We start from the raw sequence: 21,133 nt of genomic DNA, 5'->3' as shown, positions 1-21,133 counted from the left end.
GGATGGCTCCTATGACTGGAGTGTTGGAATGAAAGGTTGCAGGCTCTTTAGAAAAGACAGGCCAGGCAGGCAGGGAGGGGGAATTGCTATTTATGTCAGTGATAGGCTGGAGAGTATGGAACTCTGGGGCAGGTGAGAAGTCAAGAGAGTTTGTACATCAGGGTTAAAGGGAGAACAGCTATGGGGGACATTACAGACCGCCTGATCAAGAAGACTCTCTGGATGAAGCACTCTACAGACAGATAGGAGCAGCCTCACACTTGCAGGCCCTTGTTCTCATGGGGGATTTCAACCACCCCGACATCTGTTGGAGGGACAGTACAGCCCAGCACAAGCAACCCAGGAGGTTCCTTGATTGTGTGGAAGACAGCTTCCTTCTGCAAGTAACAGAGGAGCTGACAAGGAGAGGTGCCATGCTTGACCTTCTGCTCACCAACAGGGAAGGGGTGGTTGGAAATGTGACGCTCCAGGGCAGCCTTGGTTGTAGCAATCATGAGATGGTCGAGTTTGAGATCCCCAGGACAGTGAGAAGAGTGTGCAGCAATCTCACTGCCCTGGACTTCAAGAGAGCAGACTTTGGCCTCTTCAGGAACCTGCTTAGTAAGGTTCCATGAGATATAGCCCTAGAGGGCAGAGGGGCCCAAGACTGCTGGTTAGTATTCAAGGATCACATACTGCAAGCTCAGGAGTGTTGCATCCCAACTAGAAGGAAGTGCAGCAGGAGGGCCAGGAGACCTCCTTGGATGGATAAGGATCTGCTGAGGAAACTCTGAAGGAAAAAAGAGGCTTATAAAAGTTGGAAGCAAGGACAGGTGGCCTGGGAAGAATACAGAGATGTTGTCCGGGAAGCTAGGAACCAGGTTAGGAAAGCTAAGGCCCAGTTAGAATTAAACTTGGCTAGGGATGTGAAAGATAACAGGAAGGGATTCTATAGGTACGTAGCAAATAAAAGACAGACTACGGACAACATGGGCCCCCTGCAGAGGCTTTCAGGTGAACTGGCTACCCTGGACTTGGAGAAGGCTGAGGTTCTTAAAGACTTCTTTGCGTTGGTCTTCACTGGCAAATGCTCTGAGCACACCACCCAAGTCTTGGAATGCTGATGCAGGAACTGTGACAATGAAGACCTTAGGCCCACTGTAGGAGAGGATCTAGTTCGAGGCCATCTTAAGAACCTGAACATGCATAAGTACAGCGGACCTGATGAAATCCTTCCATGGGTCCTGAAGGAGCTGGCAAATGAAGTTGCTAAGCCACTGTCCATCATATTTGACAAACCGTGGCAGTCAGGTGAAGTTCCTGACGACTGGAAAAAAGGGAATTATAACCCCTATTTTCAAGAAGGGGAAAATGGATGACCCAGGGAACTACAGACCAGTCAGTCTCACCTCTGTGCCTGGCAAAATCTTGGAGCAGGTTCTCCTGGAAGGCATGCTAAGGCACATGAAAAACAACAAGGTGCTTGGTGACAGCCAGCATGGCTTCACTAAGGGGAAATCCTGCCTGACCAATTTGGTGGCCTTCTATGATGGTTCCATGGAACTGATGGACAGGGGTAAAGCAGTTGACGTCATCTGGCTGGACTTGTGCAAAGTGTTCGACACTGTCCCACATGACATCCTTGCCTTTAAATTGGAGAGACATCAATTTGGTGGATGGACCAAGCCTTGTATGACATGGTTTACTGTGAGGTATCCCTGCCCATGGCAAGGGGTTGGAACTAGCTGATCTTAAGGTCCTTTCCAGCCCTAACTATTCTATGATCCTATGATTCTAATTGAAAATGTATTATCAGAAGAGCAATAGTTTCTACACTTGTTGTCTACTTTTTTTTTTCTAATTAGCTGAAAATAATTTGGGTGTTACCTGATGGATGTGTATTCAACACACCAAAAATGTTAAATAGATATCCATTTGGTGTGTTAAATACACGTTTTATAAAAAAGAATAATAAAAATGTTAAAATTTAATCATGTTTTCTCTACTTATACCCTCATCAGTTGTTGTCGGTGATCATGGAAGAAAAAGAAAGAAACTGCTAGCATGATATTTGTCATATAATCTGTATCAGTACAGAATCTGTCTTAGCAACTCAGCTATCTTAGCCAAGGTTGCTTCCTTTTTAAAACAGGTTCAGCACTTCTCTTAACCAGAAAAAACAAGATTTAAAGAAACAGGAAGGCTCTGTTTTAACTAATAGATATTCTGGTTTTTTCTGTGCTGAGACAGTGACAAATGAGATAGAGACTACTGACTTTCAAAATAAATTGTTCCATCTTAAAAGCAAATTTATGATCACTTTAAAGCACGGTAAAAATATTTACTTTCAGTATGTTAGTTAAATTCTCAAGTTCTAAATGATTGCAAACAGAGTCTAGCAGAGTATTAATAAGATTGTTTCTTAAACTGGTTTAAAAAAGCTTGCTCTTTTTTTAATACGTAAGTTATGGTTTACAGCAACCTTGATCTGCCTCCTAGCATCACATACTTCTCTATTTGGCAGTTAAACTAGAGATGTTTATCTTCTGTTGGCTAGGAAAGAATCGTTACTATTTGCAGTGCATGAATAATGTAGCTGAAATATATTGTTCATATCAGTTAATGTTTCTGTAGCAAGGTATTTTTTTTTAGGATCTGAAGAGTGAATATGATGCCTCCAGAATTGAGCATTGTCTGAGCACAGTGGAGTGGGCTTGTCGAATGCTTCCTTTCTGCAGATTCATGAATGCTGAAGAATTAGTTCAGGATGTAATTTTGAGTCTGCTTGGAGAATTGCCACCAGTCAAAAAGGTGAACGACATTAAAGCTAGAACAAAAGCAATGGAGATTATCACAAATATTTCTTCTCCTTGTAAAATCTACTAGTTAGACTTCCTAGTGGTATAAATTCTGTTGGAAATGACACCTTATTTGTATTTTTGCTACTTTAAAAGACACTTTATTTTGTACAGGTGGCAGAGATTTTTGTAAAAGCATTTCCTAATCCTGAAGATATAAGGGTTCCACTAAGAGATAAATATCATGGACTTCAGCAGCAACTGAGACACAGTATTATTAAAGGTAGTGTGCATCCTTCTTCACAAAATATTAAGCAAACTTTCCTTTTTTCACCTGAAGTATTAACTTATGACAGTACCTTCTGTCATACCATCCATGTAAAACAATTACAGTTTTCAGTTAGACAACTTTGAGAGAGTTCTGTGGCAGATTCTGCATTTTCTTTCTGATATGTCTGTGCCAATAGCAGAATATCATGACTTCCATCTTGGTGACGTTTCTTCACTTTATCAGTTTCTGTCTGTATTTCTAAATGGCTATAATCTATGACAATTCGAAGTTCATTCTTCTCAACTTGAGAGAATTACTGCGCTGTGGAAGCTTGCATTTAAACTATCTTGGTTTTTTTCTTTTGGTAGGTTCTGAAAGTGAAGAAATTATGTCTGTTGTTATACAAGCTACTGAAAAAGCGAGAATGAAGGCCTTGAAACATGTAATAAAGAGCATAGGCCCTATAGAAATTAATATTTGGGAGCCAGCAGAAGAGGAAGCAGCAAACGATGAACACTGTTATGACAGATTCTCATTAGGCACTAGTCTAAGCAGAAGCACACTTACTGATCTTGGGAATCCTCAGGTATATAGTGATGCTGACACAGCAGATACGCTTTCTGATGCTTTGTTTGCTGAAGAAATGAGAGCTCAAACACCTTCACTCCAAAGGTATGCACAGAATTGCAGCAGAGATCTTCCTATTTAAATTAGAAAAAAAAAACAAATGAGAAAAAGTTGTCTCTTCGTGTTTAACTAATCTTTTCACTGAACTGGATAATTGTCACATTGGGTAATTTATCAAATAAAGAATTAAAAAATTATCAAATCTTAGAAATGCCAGTGTTACATCAGTTACTCTGTGACTAGTACATTCTTGAAGTGTAATGTTATCAGCTATGACCATGTTCATGTATGATAGATACTACTGAGTTACTGTCTGTGTAAAAACTGTGGATTTTGAATTTGATTAATTTGCCACCTTAATTAGTAATGTATTAATACATAAAATGCTAATGTAAATTTGGGGTTGTTCCCATTTTTAGCAGTGGGAAGTAAAGGAGCTAATGTAGTATTTACTTTTTTTTTTCATGTAATTCTTCTAACAATGGATTTTGGTGTTAACAGTACTTACATTTGTTGTTTACAGGGATAATGAGCATCAGAGACAAGGTGAAATAGGCAGTAAAAATACCTCATGCAAGATAAAAGCCTTTAACTGCAAAACAAAGCCTGAAGACAAAGTATGTGAAGAAGATATGCATAATCAATCTATTATGCCTGTGGTTGGTGCATGGGAATTTGAACGTGATGATGATGAATATGTAATTTTTTTAGAACTCTTCTTGAGTTACATTCTTGAGAGAGACCTGGTGAACTACAGTGACCTTGGAATTCCATTTCTTACCAGCTTTTCTGGACTTCTTCAAGAGCATGAGTTAAATTCTCTCTTCTTTGATGTTCATACAACACTAAAACGTCGACAAGGCAAAACTAGGAGCCAGAGAGTGTTTAGAGCAGGTTCCTCCTATACTGTCACCCTGGCATCTTGTGATCCTGAAGCAGCATCTGTCTGTAATGAAAACCAAAATAATTTTGAAAATCAAGCCATTTTACGGTCCGCTCTACAGATAACAGAACCTCCTGTGTGTACCCTAATGAAAGGATTTAATGATGGATTATTTGGTTTAAAACGCAAATCCATTTACAGAGCTCAGAGTGACAATCAAGAAGTCACTGTTGCATCAGCAAGCCAGACATTTCCTAACCGTACATTCTCAAGCCTGCAAACTCAGGCAACTTCTAAGTACGTTTACAAAACTGTTGGTATGGTTGATATTGTACCAGGAGAGCAACTACCTGTAGAATTGACGGGTAAGTTGAGCAATATTGCAAAATTGCTTGAGTGGATGATAAGATGGTCTGAAAAAAGACTGCTCTGCGGTTCCAATAAACAAGATTCCTTACAAGAAGTTCTCCCAATAATACATGTGAAAACTTCAGCGGCTGCTGTCCTTACTTCTTTGTGGCTGTTAGAACAGTTATATGGAGATGAATCTCACAAAAAGAGCATAAAATTTAAGGTAAGAAAGAGGATAAGTGTGTCAGTGAAATGGTGAGTTATTTATGACAGTAAAGAAAATCACGCACATCTTTTACTGAATAGTTCTGTTCTTAGCAAAACCTGGAATATTGATTAATAGCCTTTCCTTTAAGCGTTGCTAGGAAAAGGAATACTGGAATTCTGTATGTAGGAAGACTGTTTGGAGATGAAAGTCTCTTTGGAAGTCCTGTTCAAAAGCTGATGCATTTATCTAGATACCACATTATTTGACCAAATTCCTAGAAATTTAGCGTCTGTGTCTAGTTTTAGACATTATCTTTGAAAAATCCCAGTACTGGAGATAGGAGTGTGGTAAAACAAGACAAATAATTAGTTTTTCTGGGGTTAATTGAGTTTAGATTCGCTCATCTTTGAGGACACAGCAGATACAGTCTGACTTGAGTACTTAAACTAGTTACGTTGGTGAAAAGTGAATTCTGAATTTCTATCTAGCACTATTGCAAAGAGTTGGAGGATGTGTGTTAATGTAAAAGATCTGCAGAAGAACCTGATGAGTATGGCTTTGTATTTAGGTACACCTAGATCATTGATCCTCTAATTAACTTTGCATGAAAGGCTTTGAGGGGAGAAGGTTCTGAAGGGTTTTTTTGAGGAGGTTTTTCTCCCAGTTAAGAGATTTTTGTCTTGGTTTGGGGGTGTATTTTCTGTTTTCTGAGAAGTGCCACCTGTATCTTACTTAGAATTTACTGCTGAAATTTTGTGTGTGCATCTAAGTGCATGGTGATGTATGGCTTTTTGCCACTTATACTGCCTTCAGTGATAATTTTAGAGTTTTGTATTGAGTGTGATGAAGGCCAAATCTAATTATATATCTTTGTATAGAGAGTATTGTCACACAGTGTCTTTGACAACTTATGCTATATTGACAGTGGCAGATCTCTAATTTTATGTTTCTTTCAGATAATTCAGAGGACTATGCCTTCAGTTAATGCAAAAAGGAGTGACACTTAGGTTCCATAGCAACTGTAAATCCAGAATTTCTGAGCTCTATAAGAGAGAAAAGGGGTGAAGTTAAACATAAACATACTGTATGAAATTGTTGAGTTTTTTGAGAGTATTAGGGGTTTTTTTGGTTGGTTGGTTGGTTGTTGTTTTGTTTTTTTTTTTTAACGAATTTTGTTTGTCATTATTAATAGAGTCCGGATAATCAAAATCTAAAAGAATTTGCATCTCTGTCAGAAGCACAGTCTAGGACAGAGAAAGAAAGTAGTATGGATGAAGGCTCTTCCATACTGGCCAATCCTTCTGTTGATGTCCAGAGCATACAAGCCCATGATGATCTTTGTGAAACTGGTTTGGGGTAACTTACCTTTGTTTAACCTGAGAACTGTAATTGGTCGTAATTCCTGAGCTAAGCAGCATGTCATCAGCATGAAGAGTTCTACTGTTAATACATGTTACATGTTTATTTTTAGTGCAAATTTAAATTCATGTATATTGTTTACAGCTGCATGAAGCATATTAAATATTCTTCATCAGCAGATGTACCTCTAGCTAGAAGACAATGTGGCTGTTGCATATGAAGTGAATTGTACACGGTTGTTTGTAAACTCAGTGATGTGGAAATAGAACCTAAATTCCTGATAAAATGGATATCATGGTTTTCTCAAAGGATTCATAAAACTTTGACTCTTTAGTAACTAATTTTCTTCATTTTGAGAAGAGAGTTCACGGTGTTAGTTTGTTTTAACCTGGATCTGTAATCTAGCTATGCTCATATGCATACTGTTGGAAAGACAGTAAATATTTTGCTAATACCTGAAACAGTTTGATGTTGGAAATGTCCTTTGTGGCATTTCTCTTTATCTTCTGCTACACTGAAGAGGCAAAAAAATCTTTGGCATTAGTATTCAGAGATATTATTGTGTATCCTCTGTCACAAGATTTTTTTTTTATTTGTTTTATAAAGGAAGTTTCAGTGAGGGAAATAAATGTAATCTAAAAATAGTCTCGGTTTAAGTGAAATTCAGGCAGAAAATTTAGATGAATATTGATTATTTCACAGTAGTGTTTATTTTATTACTATGCATTAGCCTGCAGTTTGAGATGAACAGCATACCTGAACTAAGATACTTACATTATTTCTATTGTTAATTATCTTTTGTAATTCAAATTACCAGGATGTCTGCAAAGTCAAAATATTTTAATAACAAGGAACTTAAATATGGGAATTATTCTGTACCTCATGTGACTGAAGATCATAATGAAGTGGGACTATTTGTTCAGAAGAAAGAGATAGCATCAGATATAGGTTTGTTTTTATGGTAGATCATTTTACCATGCTTTGACATTTAAGACAGTAGGAGTTTTGCCTGAGTAGGGGTATATGTCCCTTTGGTTATTTAATCAAAAAATTGAAGGAAGTTTTTATTGTTCTGTTGAAATTATTATTATATAGATTTTATAACTAAATTTTAAACAATTGCTTTCTCAAGACTGATGTTTTATACTATAACGTCTATTTGCTGTAGAGATAAGACAATATATATTAATGTATGTCATTCTTTCTTTTCATTCAGAAGTACCAATGCAACTGTGTAAAATATGATTTGAAAATTTTAAGAGCTGAGTATGCATAGGTTATCATATTCCTACTGTGAAAATAAGCTTTTTTTGTCTTTTTTTTCCTTCTGATGTCTTTATCATCACTAGTTAGAACAGAAGCTTTGAATTTTCTGAGGCACTGCTCAGTCCCTTTGTCTTTGTGGGAAAGAAAAATGTAGGCTCATTTGATTAGTTGATAGAAATCACGTAACAGTGCTGTATGTCATGTGGTTTTCTGACTTAGAGTAATTGTGTTTATTTTATAGAGTTCTTTGACGAGCCATATGAAACTCCAAAGAGCTCCACCAGCTCTGTCAAAATCAAACCTATAGAACACCAAAGAGAAAAGGCAAGTTACTGTCTCTTGCATGGAGTATCAGATTATTATGAATGCTCTTTTCAAAATACCCTGTATTCCTCAATGCAAGTAAGAAATTGAAGACTTAAAGCATTTAGGATTGGTTCTTTTTTTCCCTGCTTCAATCAGTGATAAAAGTCACAAGTAATTAAATAGTAGTAAAGTGAGATCTGCTGTGAGCCCTTTTGAAAACAAATTCACTGTTTGTAAAACCACATGTATGCTTAGATACACAGTACATACAATTACATGTAAATTATATTAAATCAATATAGTGTATAACACCACAAATAAATATATAAGATTATGTATGCATACACATATAAAAAAGGAGGTAAATAAAAAAATAAATTGGGTTTTCTGCATTTTCATCTTTATCTAAGGGGTGTGAGATTAGCAGAGTGTTTTTCCAGGGTACTTTATGGATATGAATTTCAAAATGAAAAATTGTAATAATGACTCAGAAAGAAAGATTCCCAGGTGGATCATTAGGCTATCTATTTCTGATCTGTAGCTGTGCTCTGACAAGTATGTAATTTTGGTTATTTTTCAGTCATATTTTTTCAAGTGGCTGATCAAGCAAAAGTATGTCTGCCTTAGGCTAGTAATACTTCATTGAAGCAGAAGGTCGATATAAAAATTTACAAGTCCATATGCATGTTTTTATATTCCAGCAGATCTCCTTTTCAGAAGTAGATAATCCCCAGGAAGATCAAAATACGGCAAAAACAACAGAAGGGAAGGCTGAAGAGAATGTGTGAGAGAATTTTTATTTTTTTTTAGTTTCTCTTTTAACTTTAACAAAACTACTTTAAATTTTTAGGCAAAACTCAACAAACACAAAAACTGAAGTCATCTATTTCACATATTGAAATACAAATTTCACAATACAAAATGCTGGCTGGATGAGCAATTATTTAACAGTGATCAAATACAAGAGGCATGGTTTGGGGAATGTGTATGTTATATCTGGGGAAACGATAGAGAATAACTGGAAAAGCTTTCACATACACAGTTCATTCTCCAGAGCTGGAATAGGGGCAGCATCTTCAGGCTAAAGACAGGTGGGGATCTCTTACTCTAATTAACAGTTAATTTGTTACATGTTACAGAAGAAAGAGAGATTGATGTCTAGGAGCAGAAGGTGAGATAAAAATGGATATGGGTGGTAAACTTGTTAGCTCCTGAAAGGAGGAAGGAGGTATTTTGTACAATCTAAAAATTTAAAATTTTGTTCTGAAATATATCTACATTTATAAAGGTGTATTAAATTATGGGAAACCTCCATAAACTTGTTAGACAAATCATCTTTTGAATGGAATACTGTTCACATGATTTCTCTGAAGTTTTTCAAGGGAAGAAACTTTGTATTCTGTAAACATGGCGTCCATTATGTTTACCATACAGAATCTTGGTCTTTAGAAATTTTTTCATGTGTTTTAATGACAGAAAAGTATCAACCTATTTTTATCATTTCAGTTAGCTTTCTTCTTGATTCCTCTAAATTTGTAGTAGTGAAAACTTTTCCTCTGATATACAGTGCCTGAGTGTTTTAAGGATTAGAAAATCTGAGTAATTGTGATGGCACATAAGTAAAAATTCCTGTATATACATAATGTTTATGAAAACATTTTAAACGGAAGGACTTATTGTCCTGTACTGTTTTAAAATGGTGTATTTTTTGAGAGAAACAAAAATAACTGCGCATATGATACCCAAGGATTTCTTGCGATACTGGCTTTTGGTTTTTAGGAAGGCAGATTGTAATGATATTAACAGCATTGCTTAAATTGGATTTTTCTCTTCTTTTGCCAACTCAGATCAACCTGTTTTTTCCCTCATGTTTGTGTTGAATAGAACCTTTTCAGTGCTTTTGTTTGAGTTGGTTTCTTATTGCTAGGGAGATAAAGCACAGATGTCAATATTTGCTAGGTCAAATTGCAGTATAACATGGTAGTTGAAGCAATACAGATCAGTATAGCTCTGATGTAGCTTTCAGGTATTCTATCTCGTACAAATTCTTTTTTTTGGGAGGCTTTATATATATACACACCCCCATATGTATATAAATGTACATGAAATGAAAATAAACAGCGTAACAAATTATTGTAGTATTTACAGCACTCATTTTTTCTTTCCTTGTAGCGTGACTGAGGTTGTCAATGGCACCATTTCTCACTTGTTTTCTTTAGAAGAAGATGCAGAATATCCCAGGTAAGATAAAACTGTAATATTTTATATAAATTTTCAGGCTAAAGTAACATGATACATAGGTTTCATTACAAAGTATTTGCAAATTTAGTATGTTGTACCTTCAAGTGGTAGTATTAAGTGGCATTTGCTGAAACATTTTTGTACTGTAATCATTGAGGATAATATACTCATAGTTCTTGTGCAGACTATCAAATGAATCAAACAGGTTAACTCAGAACTACCAGATTTTGAGGGAATACTTTTGTTTCCTAGTTCCAGACAGAATCATTGTATGTATAGAAGGTACATTGTTGTGTAAAACACTGAAACAGTAGCATAATAGACCTATTCATATTTTAATTAAATTATTAAAATATGTATCTGTCCTACAGTAACTGCTAGATACACATAAATATATATTACATTTCTGTAAACAGAGAATGTTGGAATCGGGAGAAGGAATCAGGAGTTAATCTCAGACTTCCGCTTCTGGAATGGTCTTCTATGGGCTCTTTCCATTTAGAGGAAGATCTTGACTATATGTCACTTTGGATTCCATTTACATGTCTCTAATCTCATCTCCTTCTTAAATTTTTCATGTCAGCTTGAAAAAAAAAGTAAAATTCTCAAAGTTTTAGGCTTTGGGACCATGTTTACACATTCTGTCTTCCAGAATATTTCTTGTGCCTATTCGCACGCATTACATACCCAAAACCTTTTCAGTATTACTCATTAGCCACTGCTTTATGCTTATGTTTCTTCACATGATTGGAAGCCATCCTGTTCAATTGCAGAAAAATACTCCGAAAGTTGCCTGTAACATAGCAATGACAGCATTTTTCTTAAATAGAGAAATGTCTTTTGGGTCAATTTCTGTTGATGTAGGTAAAGTCATTCAGTTTCTTTGTAACTTAATGTAAATTCTAACAATTTCTTCTTCACTTAAGGACTTCACTACTTAATAGTCTTTGCCTACTGAAATATCTAATTATCTCTGAAAAAATACAATATATTGTATTGTCTGGTACAAGTTATTTCAGTTGTTTTCTCATCTTAAATTTTGTTACGATTTTCAATTCCAAATATATAAAGCCACATTCAGTTATTTAAGTAAAAGTTAATATGCTGTTTCTCTTACTCCAGTTAATAATGTCCTTCTCCATTTTCCATCAGCTGTTTGGATTTTTGACTAGCCTGTCGTCTTTCTGTCATATCATTGTTTTCTGCCTGTATATCTAGTGAAGATAACATTTCAGGTAGCCTCGTGACTAAAATATTGGGTAGAATTTACATCTTTACTACTGGTTTTCATTCAGTATATTAGGAAGTATTAGGAAGAAGATATCGTGCATGCTGTCCAGTCAAGATTGTGCAGTGTTAATTACTAAATTATTCCTAGAGATTAATTATGCTTTAGAAAAATTAAGGTATCTTTAAAATTTTCTGAGTCAGCTTAAGGCAGCCTCATATAGGTGTTCTGCCTATGAATGCTTTTCATAGTTTTTTTCTTTTCCTTCTTAAGTAATACAGATATTTGTTTAAGTGATGATCAGCCTTCTCAGACTGTTGTGTCAACTATGTCAAGTGTTGCCTCTGCTACTTCCATTTTTGCAAAGAAGCAAGAAGTCAAGGAAGAAGTCCCTACAGAAGAGAAACTAAGCACATCAGGAACTGTCAGGCAGATGCTCCAAGATGAAATGTTTAAGTTAGTTCAGGTGAGAGAATCTTGTTATTGAAAATAGTTTTTACAGTATACAAACTATGTTATTTAAAGCAACGGAGAGGATGACTGGTTTAAAGGTATTCTGTGCGTAGTTCTTCAGAACTTATGAGTTCCACATAAACTACTATGAACTTATTTCAGACTGTTACTTTTGACTCGAGAAAATAAGTAATATAATAATAAAAATTTGAGTGTGTTTTATTTCACAGAATTCAGTGTGCTCTAATTAGGAAAATTCTGAAGCTGTGATAACTTTGCAGCTATACTAAGATTTAATTTTTTTTTTAGTACCTTGGAACAGTTTTATGTAACCTTGAACTTACTCAAACTTCACAAAAAGGTGAAGGAATTTGTCTTACTTTAGCAGGTAATTAATGTCTTAATGTCCAGTGCAATAAACAATCATACAAGTGGATCATTATTAAAACTTGAGGATGTTTCTTATTTTGTTACCTATGTTTCTTATTTTGTTACCTATACTAATAGGATGATGAACAGGTTATAACATAGCCTAGACAGAATTTTTGCTAATATTCCTGTTGTTTACAGTGTTAACTTTGTGTGTGTTTATCCAGCTACAACAAATCAACTTCCTGAGTTTAATGCAAATAGTGCAGTCATCCTTTGCCAGCCTGCCAAATGTGCAACAAATTTTGCAACAGCATCAGTCTGTTCCCCTGGAAGGAGGCCAACCTGCACACAGTGCAGAAAGCAATGGCTCTCTGAAAACACAAGTGCCTGCTCAAGAAGATAAAGGAAAACCTGGTCAAAAGAGCTCTGATTTTCAACTAAGGAGTAGTTCAAGTGATGAAAGCCACAACGGCTATATGAAAGTAGGTATATCATAGTGTTGTTTATGAAGACTGTTTTGTATGTCTGACATGTTATCTGTCCTGCTAAATTATGAAATATTTTTGTAGTGATTGCTATAGGCCAAAAAGATGTATAAAATTCTTGTGCATATTTAGTGCATGGTTGCTACATCAAGGCACTTGTAAATGCTGTTTTGTTCCTTTTCCTGATTTAGAATCATCTGGATGCGAATGTTTCTTCAGGCCTGTTCGAAAATCACAGCAAAGAAATGGGATTTATGCCACCATTTCAAGGTTTTCATTCTTCAGCACCTACTAAACCACTTCATCTCCTAGCTCCTTCCACAGACATCCAGAGAAGACCAAAGTTTTTCCCTGTTGAAAAAAACCTGCATCACTCAAATGGATTTCCTTTGCTTAAGCTTGAATCAGGTTATCATTGCAAACCAGCATTTCTACGTCCAATTGAAATGTCACCAGCTTTTGCAGGACCACCGCCAGTACCACGAGTGGCTTGGAGTTCACCAGATTCCTTACGGAATCATCAGTCGGCAATCACACCAAGAAGGAGTAAGGCAAAAGAAGGTTTCAATATGGATAGATACGACCCTGAGATCCCAAGGCAAATGCTTGGGGAAGAGAAAAGATGGGCAAAAGCAGTGCATGAGGCACCTCACAAACATCTGAATCTAGATCAGTTTGAAGGACAGCAAGAAGTTTCACCTCAGCAGCAATTCTCTGCAGATGTAAATATGGGCAAAGCACTGAACACTCAGAACCTGGCTGGTATTCCACTGTTGCACTTGCAACTTGACCCAGTACCTAGAGTTCTACCAGTTGTAAGGCAGCCGATCCCTACTACTTTATTACCTTTTAAAGTTGCAACAAAGCAGACTGACTGCAGAGAAACACTACAGCACACAGGAATATCGCTACTCCATGCTAATTTACCTCAAAAAAATAAGGTACTGGATTTAATGTTTTTCTAAACTGTAGGGGGTTTATCGTTTCTGGGTTTTTATTCATCAAAAATAAGTTAATGTTTCCAGACTGTGGAATTTGGAAGCATTTGACACAGCTGCCAGAAGGGATCTGTAACTAAGGTACCTGTTTATTGGCATGTCAATATTGGGCATGGTGCAAGCTTGGAAATATTTTTAATGATGTTAGATTGAGTCCACATTCCATCATTCATCAACAGTCACCTGAATTAGTACTGAATATAGGAGTTTAGTGTCTAAAAAACTGCATAATACTTACATGACAAAATGCAGTTCTGCTGTTGCAGAAATATAAATAGAATTATTTCCAGAAATACAAAGAATGCAGTAAGGAATTCTCTTTTTTTTAAGGGCAGAAATGGAATGCTAAAAAGATAACCTTACCTTCAGGTTCAAAATTTGATGTTTTGGGAAATGTTCTAATAGACATATGCATTCCAGTTGAAAGGAGTGGAAGCGATTTTCCTTGACAGGTGCTCCTTCAGTCCTTGTCTACATCGCATGGTTCCTGCCGTCATCCTCAACTACATACATTAGATATGCAAATATTAGTGAAATATGTTCTGTGAAGAAAATTCATGTAAAAACATAGAATAGTTTGGGTTGAAAGGGACCTTTGAAGGTCATCTAGTCCAACCCTTTTTTTTGCTTACTTTCAGAATATAGTTTACACACATACACATTCATTGAGATTCTGGTCTGATGCTGTTCATGTTACATTTTCACTTTCTAAAACAGCTATGGGGGTGATGTTTGTATAACTGAGATCCAAAATTTTCATCCAGTCTGACTGGTGTCCCCCTCCTGTTTTGTGCATTGTTTCAATTTGCTTCTTTCTCTTAATATTTTCAGGCACGAAAACTCATTCCACTTCAAGATCTCATTGCATTTGAGCAATGCCACCAGCATAATACTGTGCCCAGTACTTCCTTTGGACAAGACCGAAGTGAACCTATTCTGTTACTAAAAACTGACGTTGAACCATTTGAACTAAGAATGCAGAATAATAGAAAAAGGCAAGCTAACTTTTAAAGTGGGTCTTTATTTTGAAAGACTTACTGGTAACCTATATGTTCTAGCTTTGAAATCAGTGGGAGTTTTTACAGAAGCTTCAAATAAAGTAGAAGAAAAAGAAAAAGTAAGTATTAATAATGACTCGGCAGGAGAAGGATATGAAGGGGCTGTTGCTGCTACCAGGCTGATAGGAAGAAGTTTCGAGAGGGAATGATTTACATGCTGGTACCTGTGGTTTGTGGCTGTTTGCTGTATACTGTTTATGAAGTGCTTTGCTGCTTACCCAGTGAATCCTAACGAGCTACCATCTGTACTGAGTGTCATCACTGTAGTAATTTTTGACAAGGGTTATCCTCTTTCAGTATAAAGATATAGGCTTTGTTTCTGAATTGGTTATGTTTGTCTTTTCCATCTTTATAGAATCGTAGAATAGTTAGGGTTGGAAAGGACCTTAAGATCATCTAGTTCCAACCCTCTTGCAGGGATACCTCATGCAAAATCATATCACCCAAGGCCTCGTCCATTTCATTATATATTTCTTAACAGTAATATTTCTTAGAAAATGATAGGTACTTTTATTGTTTCAGTGCTGTTATTTTTATTTGTATTTAATATGTTGACAGACAAAAGAGGCGTGATAAGATACACATGAAAGAGAAGGAGGAAAAGAAGAAACAGAGTGTGTCCTTCCGTCCAGATGATTCTGTCATCGGTATCAGTGATTCAGTGATGGCTGTTGAAACAGGGACTGTGGTATACAAATATTTTTTTAATTTTCCATTCAAGTATTAAGTAGAAAGAAAGAAGCCGGAAGCTGTAAACCAAAACAGTTGTGTAAATCTCCTTCAGGCTGTAGCCTAGAAACACTGTATGTCTTGCATTTCCTGTAAAGAAGAGATTTGTTTTTATAAAGTATTCCAAGGTTGCTCTTGTTTTGCCTGGGACATGAACATGGCTATTTTGGTAGAATATTGGAGTGTATGTACATTTAAAATGAATATATACACAAACACTAATTGCTTAAATAAATAAATATTTAGCCTAGTAGTGCTAGGGCAGATGACTCAGATGTTACTCTTTTCACATGATGCTAAATTGTGACAGTACAAGAGAGAGTATGGGGAGCATGAGTTCTCGGCTTTCTCTCAGCCAAGAAACTCAGAAGGTCTTCATCAAGCAGGGTTTTGATTTATGGAGTTCTACTGTTTGCCTAGGCATTTCTGCTGTCTTTTCACATATTTAGGGATTAACCTTTCAAGTATCAGATTTCAAACTGGAACACTACCAGATTAAAACCTAGATCAGTACTCAGGAGCATCAGGCTCTATTTCTCAGAGCCTCATCAGATGTGGGAGATGTTAATTATAGTACAACAGATAAATTTATTACTGCACATGACTCCCAAGGTACATATGGGGAAGAATGTTACATAATCAGTAATTCCACTAAGTTGGAATGGATCATAAGTATTTAAAAAGGGGTTAAGCAAAGTACATTATAATGATCCTCCCCCAGTCTTTACTCAAACGGGGTATATTGGAAAGTTAACAGCATCAAGAAAGCCTTTAATTGGCATTGGAACTATTTTTTAAGATAATTATTTTTCTTCTTATATTAGGATCAAGAAGCAAAATCTGCTTCTTACCTTCAAGATGCTTCTTTCATTTCAACGGGCAAGTACAATTCTTGTTAATGCTTTGTGTGCTTAAATAAACTAAGTCAAGGAACAGAAGTTTAATTTCAAAGGAAAACTCTGCAGTCATCAAGTTGTGCAGTTGGTGGGTAATACGGTGTGATGGCTTATGAGATCTTTCCCCAGAACATGAGCAAAACCTTTCAGGATGTATAACAGATACTCAGATTTTTGGTGGGATAGTCAATTTTTGAGTTACTGGTGTGGAGAGAGATGCATGCAAATTTAAGATCTTCTATCAATTATCTGTAAGTTCAGAGAAATTCTCATGAACGTTATAGAAGTATGTTAGGTTCTTTTAAAAATCAGTGATAATCTTGCATTTATGTTTATAAACAACAGACTTCACAAAATAGTAACAGTATGCTGAGTGAATTTCAGTAACTATGGCTCACAGTGACTTAGGTTCATGTGATTTATGTTAATGCGATTTATTAGAAGAATGCTGTAAATAATGATTTTAAATTCTAAATAATTTGGTTTTGAAATATATTTATTTTATTATAATTTTGTCTACTTACACAAAATATAAGGCTCTTTTGAAAGAAACTGAATGTTTACAATATTTCTAGCTTGCAAAATAAAAACAGTGCCTATAGAAAGATTTGCTTCTTTTTAGTACATTAATTCAGCACAATATTTAGTTCTGTCAGAGGACAAAATGCAAGCCATTCTCTGAAATCTGGCATTAGAAGAAATACTGGCTGGCAAATCTCTATAGAAACACCAATAAAGAAAGAAAGATATTAATGTCAAATATTTCTCCCTTTTAAAAATATGGACCAAATTGTTATTGTACAACATACTAAAATATCTAATTTAAAAATCACATGTCCAGACTAAGCCTTGATATTAATTCAGCATAACATTGTAGGTTTTAGTACAGCTGCATATTCACACAAAGCAGGTAGTACAGACTTTTCTTAAAATCGTTCATGAAATATGCTTAGGGAAAGGTTAAAATTGTCTGTCAGAAATGCAAAGAAAAATCTGTTGGAGCCCTTAGTGTTGAGTTGGTATTACTGGTTTTATAGATTTATAGTACTTGCATTATTTGTAGATGCCTATTGTGTATTATCACATTTTAGACACCAAGGGGGAAGCAATTACTGTTTCAGCGGATCTGCATTACGTAGCTTCTACAGGAAAAAAAACAGCAGAAACTCAAGATGCAAGTACAAGTACTGACCCATGTAAGTGTTACCTGTGTGGCCTGCAGCAATCAACTATTTCTGGTATTGCTTCTTGTTAATTGAAGTATTTGCTCAGTTTCCAAAGTGAAGTTTTTTAAAGGGAAAAGTAGTTTTTCATGCTCCTTTTTGTTTCAAAAAGTCTTAAACCAGAAGATACTGATAAATCACACAATTTTACATTAAAATTACAAGAAATAAATATATTACTGATGTACTCATGTAAGAGTCTCCACATGCTTTCTCTAAGTCAGTTCTGCTGTAACTTTTTCTGAAAGCTCATTGTACCTCAGATGGACTTTTATCTTTGCATTTCAGACAGTATGTCACTGAAATTATTCCCCTGCCTCTTTCCCCCCAACTTTGGTTGTGAGCTAGGAAGTTAGGAATGTCCATTCAGGTAACGCCATCTGTGTCTTTACTTTCTTTAAATTCATGGGGTTTTTTGTGTTTGTTTTGTTTCCTTTTTTTTCCTCTTATCCAGTGCTCAAATCGTATCAGGATGTTGGAGTCAGTGCTGGAAATGAAATTTCTGAATCTCAAAACAATGAGTCAGTCATGTCTCTTCCTGTGTCAGGTGTGGCTTCAATCTTTCTCTACTTCATTTAGTTTTGTGGAATTATGCAAAAATACTGCTATTTTAACGTGGGTTTTGATAATGAGATAGCTTAATGCAGGATATAGATAAGAGTATGATAATTTATCTACTTCTCAAAACCAGCTGTGAAATAACTATAATACAGACTATGAAAAGTTTGGCTGGAATTTTTCATGGAGCACTGTACCTGTGCTTTTGTTTTCCTTTATGAGGAATTACATTTGTGGATTTTAGCTTGGTTTTAGTGCTGGTTCATCTTGGGGAGTTGGTGTTATGTAGTCCAAATGGCTTGATAAGTGGGATGTTGAGACAGATCGCTGCTCCACATGAAATTGAGCTGTAGTAGCTCAGCTAATTAAACAGTTGTTCCATGCATATGGTAAATTGTGTAATAGCTATATGCCAGGTAACAATGTTCCAGTCTCAAATAGGAATTTTATTCCCAACTAGTCATCTTTTGGGTCAGTTTGTAGAACAAAAAATAGAAGGTAAGTTTGATTTGGGGCTAAGAAAGATTTATTTTGGTTTTCTCCCCCGTTTTATAAATCTTTGATGAATTGTACTACATGTAATTCAGTAGCTAAGTATTTTTCCTATAATACCAAGTGAGCATATTAACTTTTCCTTTCTTTTAGGATTCAAGTGTTGTTCCATTTGGAAGAATATTTTACTACATCACGACTTCTTTGCAGATAGTTTATTGGAGATCTTTCTTGCCAAGTAGTATCATTTATTTGGATCAAATAAAAATACACTTTTTTAGTATATTCATGAGGGAATTGGAAATGAAAAGCAATTTAGACTGCAGTATGTTGCTCTGGTTTTAATCTTTTGATTATTTTTCTGCTAATTTGTCACCAAAGAATTTACTGGTTTATTGTTAGAAGCGAACATTAAATCTATTAAGGCACATCGTCTGTTTTTTAGAAGAAATACTTACCAAGCTTTTCTTACCATTTAGAATGTGGACCTGTTTCCAAATAGTTTGTCTGAAATTTTGTGGCTTTTACTCTAAATATGACATGACTTATTCTTTTCTCATAGAAATGTCTAGTGTCCCTGAGATACCAGTACAAGACATGTATTTAAACCAGAGATTCCCCACTGAAGTGAATGAGACGCCTTTGCCATGCTTTCTGTCAGATGCACCTGATTTGGTTAGTGGTCCAATGTACATAATAATAGAAAAAAATTTTAAGTGTACTGTTTGTCTTACCTCATAAATTGACTGATCCGAATGAGTCAGCTGTATAATACTGTAAGGTAGACTGTAGTTATTTTGTCTGCAAAACAAAAAGCCTTTCAATTCAGTCTGGTAAGAAGTAATCACAGGAGGTGGTTAATGTATGCAAGACGCATACCACATAATTCTTCATAAACTTTTTCTCTTTTAGAGTGAACATGAATATATCAGTGTGATTGATATTAAAGACAACGATATACTTAACAATTTGCCTGTAATACCCAACTCTGCAGAAGAGACAGCTACTGCACAGCAAAATGATAAGCTTGAAATTCCACCTACTGAAAAACTTCATCACATGATATCATCTGTTACTAATGCAATTCCACCCCAGGGGCTTCAGAAGAAAGGTAAACCATTTCATTTTTAAATCAGAAAAAAAGAGATATATACTTTCATTGTAACACCGTTATCTGCCACAGAAAGCCTGCAGCCTTTCTCCAACTCACCTCCTGCTTTTTTAGCCTTATATGTAAAAACGTTTACACATTTAAATTCTTTTGCAATGGTTCCTGCTTCCTAAAACATGCTATTAGGTGTAGCATAGCTATGCCTAGTCACTTAAATGGTTGCAGGTTTCCACCAACAGTGAAGTTAATTTGGTGCAGTTTTTGCACCAGCATTCAAAAATGTCAGTGCATTCTTTTTCTTTCTTTTTCCAAGACAATCATCTGAAAAATTTACCAAGCCAAGTGCAAAAGGAAGATAAGCCAGGTTCTGCAATAGATAGTGTAACCTGGAACATAGTACATGAAGATGACAGAGCTCCCTCTTCAGGGCTTCCATCCAAAGTAACTGGTAAAGAATACTTTTCCACAAATCAGCAAGAAATGGATATGCAATTACAGAGATTACAGAGCATTACAGAAAATATGGAGGAGGATTTCAGAAATACCAAACAGGTGAGTTCTGACTGCTAACTCTTGTGTCTGAAACAATTTATTTTGTAACTTCTTTCAGCTAAAGGCAAAATCTGAATCTTGGAATGATATACGTTTACATCTGATTAGCCTTTGTTGAGAGAAATCAAGAGGAATACACAGTTCTTTCACCTGTTGTGCTATATCTGCTGGCTGACATGGTTACATACAATGCTGTCCAGGATTGTGATTATCTCAGCGAATGCGTAGAATACTGAGTGAATGGATAGAATACTTAGTTTCTCTGCAACTGGGAAAATGGAACAGCACAAAAGTTCAATCTGGGCAGTAGATCTTCTTGGCAAAGATTTCTGCAGTTGTACCTCTGCAGTATATGTAACTGTTTCTGGAACCTGTTCCTATTTATTTCATAAAATGAGACCCCACCTGCAGTACTACATTCAGCTCTGGGGCCCCCAAAACAAGAGAGATACAGAGCTGCTCGAGCAAGTCCAGATGGGGGCCAAGAATATGATCAGAGGACTGGAGCACCCCTCCTGTGAAGAGAGGCTGAAAGCGCTGGGGTTGTTCTGAGTGGTGAAGAGAAGGAGTAAGGATCCAGGTTAAAATCTTCAGATGAAGTGAACCTACTTTGAGCTACTTTGATTCCTGAACAATTTTATTTGTTTTGAACCAAGATAGGGTACTCCATTATATTATGTGTAAGATTC

At 35.9% G+C, this 21,133-nt stretch overlaps 1 protein-coding gene across 1 annotated transcript in view; it reads left to right on the top strand.

Annotated features, from left to right (window-relative positions):
• Positions 1-21,133, top strand: part of CPLANE1 (ciliogenesis and planar polarity effector complex subunit 1) — a 63,573-nt gene that overhangs the window by 30,248 nt on the left and 12,192 nt on the right. The window contains exons 22-41 of the mRNA XM_057433241.1: positions 2,632-2,790; positions 2,952-3,060; positions 3,417-3,720; positions 4,199-5,132; positions 6,310-6,473; positions 7,294-7,424; positions 7,984-8,144; positions 8,750-8,832; positions 10,221-10,289; positions 11,791-11,983; positions 12,567-12,824; positions 13,019-13,768; positions 14,657-14,820; positions 15,442-15,571; positions 16,437-16,491; positions 17,600-17,704; positions 18,186-18,278; positions 19,344-19,456; positions 19,694-19,892; positions 20,206-20,444. Coding sequence (XP_057289224.1) covers positions 2,632-2,790; positions 2,952-3,060; positions 3,417-3,720; positions 4,199-5,132; positions 6,310-6,473; positions 7,294-7,424; positions 7,984-8,144; positions 8,750-8,832; positions 10,221-10,289; positions 11,791-11,983; positions 12,567-12,824; positions 13,019-13,768; positions 14,657-14,820; positions 15,442-15,571; positions 16,437-16,491; positions 17,600-17,704; positions 18,186-18,278; positions 19,344-19,456; positions 19,694-19,892; positions 20,206-20,444 — 4,413 coding nt within the window. The remainder of the gene's footprint in view (positions 1-2,631; positions 2,791-2,951; positions 3,061-3,416; positions 3,721-4,198; positions 5,133-6,309; positions 6,474-7,293; positions 7,425-7,983; positions 8,145-8,749; positions 8,833-10,220; positions 10,290-11,790; positions 11,984-12,566; positions 12,825-13,018; positions 13,769-14,656; positions 14,821-15,441; positions 15,572-16,436; positions 16,492-17,599; positions 17,705-18,185; positions 18,279-19,343; positions 19,457-19,693; positions 19,893-20,205; positions 20,445-21,133) is intronic.

This window comes from Pezoporus wallicus, unplaced genomic scaffold, assembly GCF_028554395.1.
Source record: "Pezoporus wallicus isolate ANWC-B61680 ecotype Strahan unplaced genomic scaffold, APGP_CSIRO_Pwel_v1 contig_5601, whole genome shotgun sequence".
Lineage (NCBI taxonomy): Eukaryota > Metazoa > Chordata > Aves > Psittaciformes > Psittacidae > Pezoporus > Pezoporus wallicus.
Note: the sequence above shows the minus strand (reverse complement) of the source record. Positions and strands in the feature narration are given on the sequence as shown.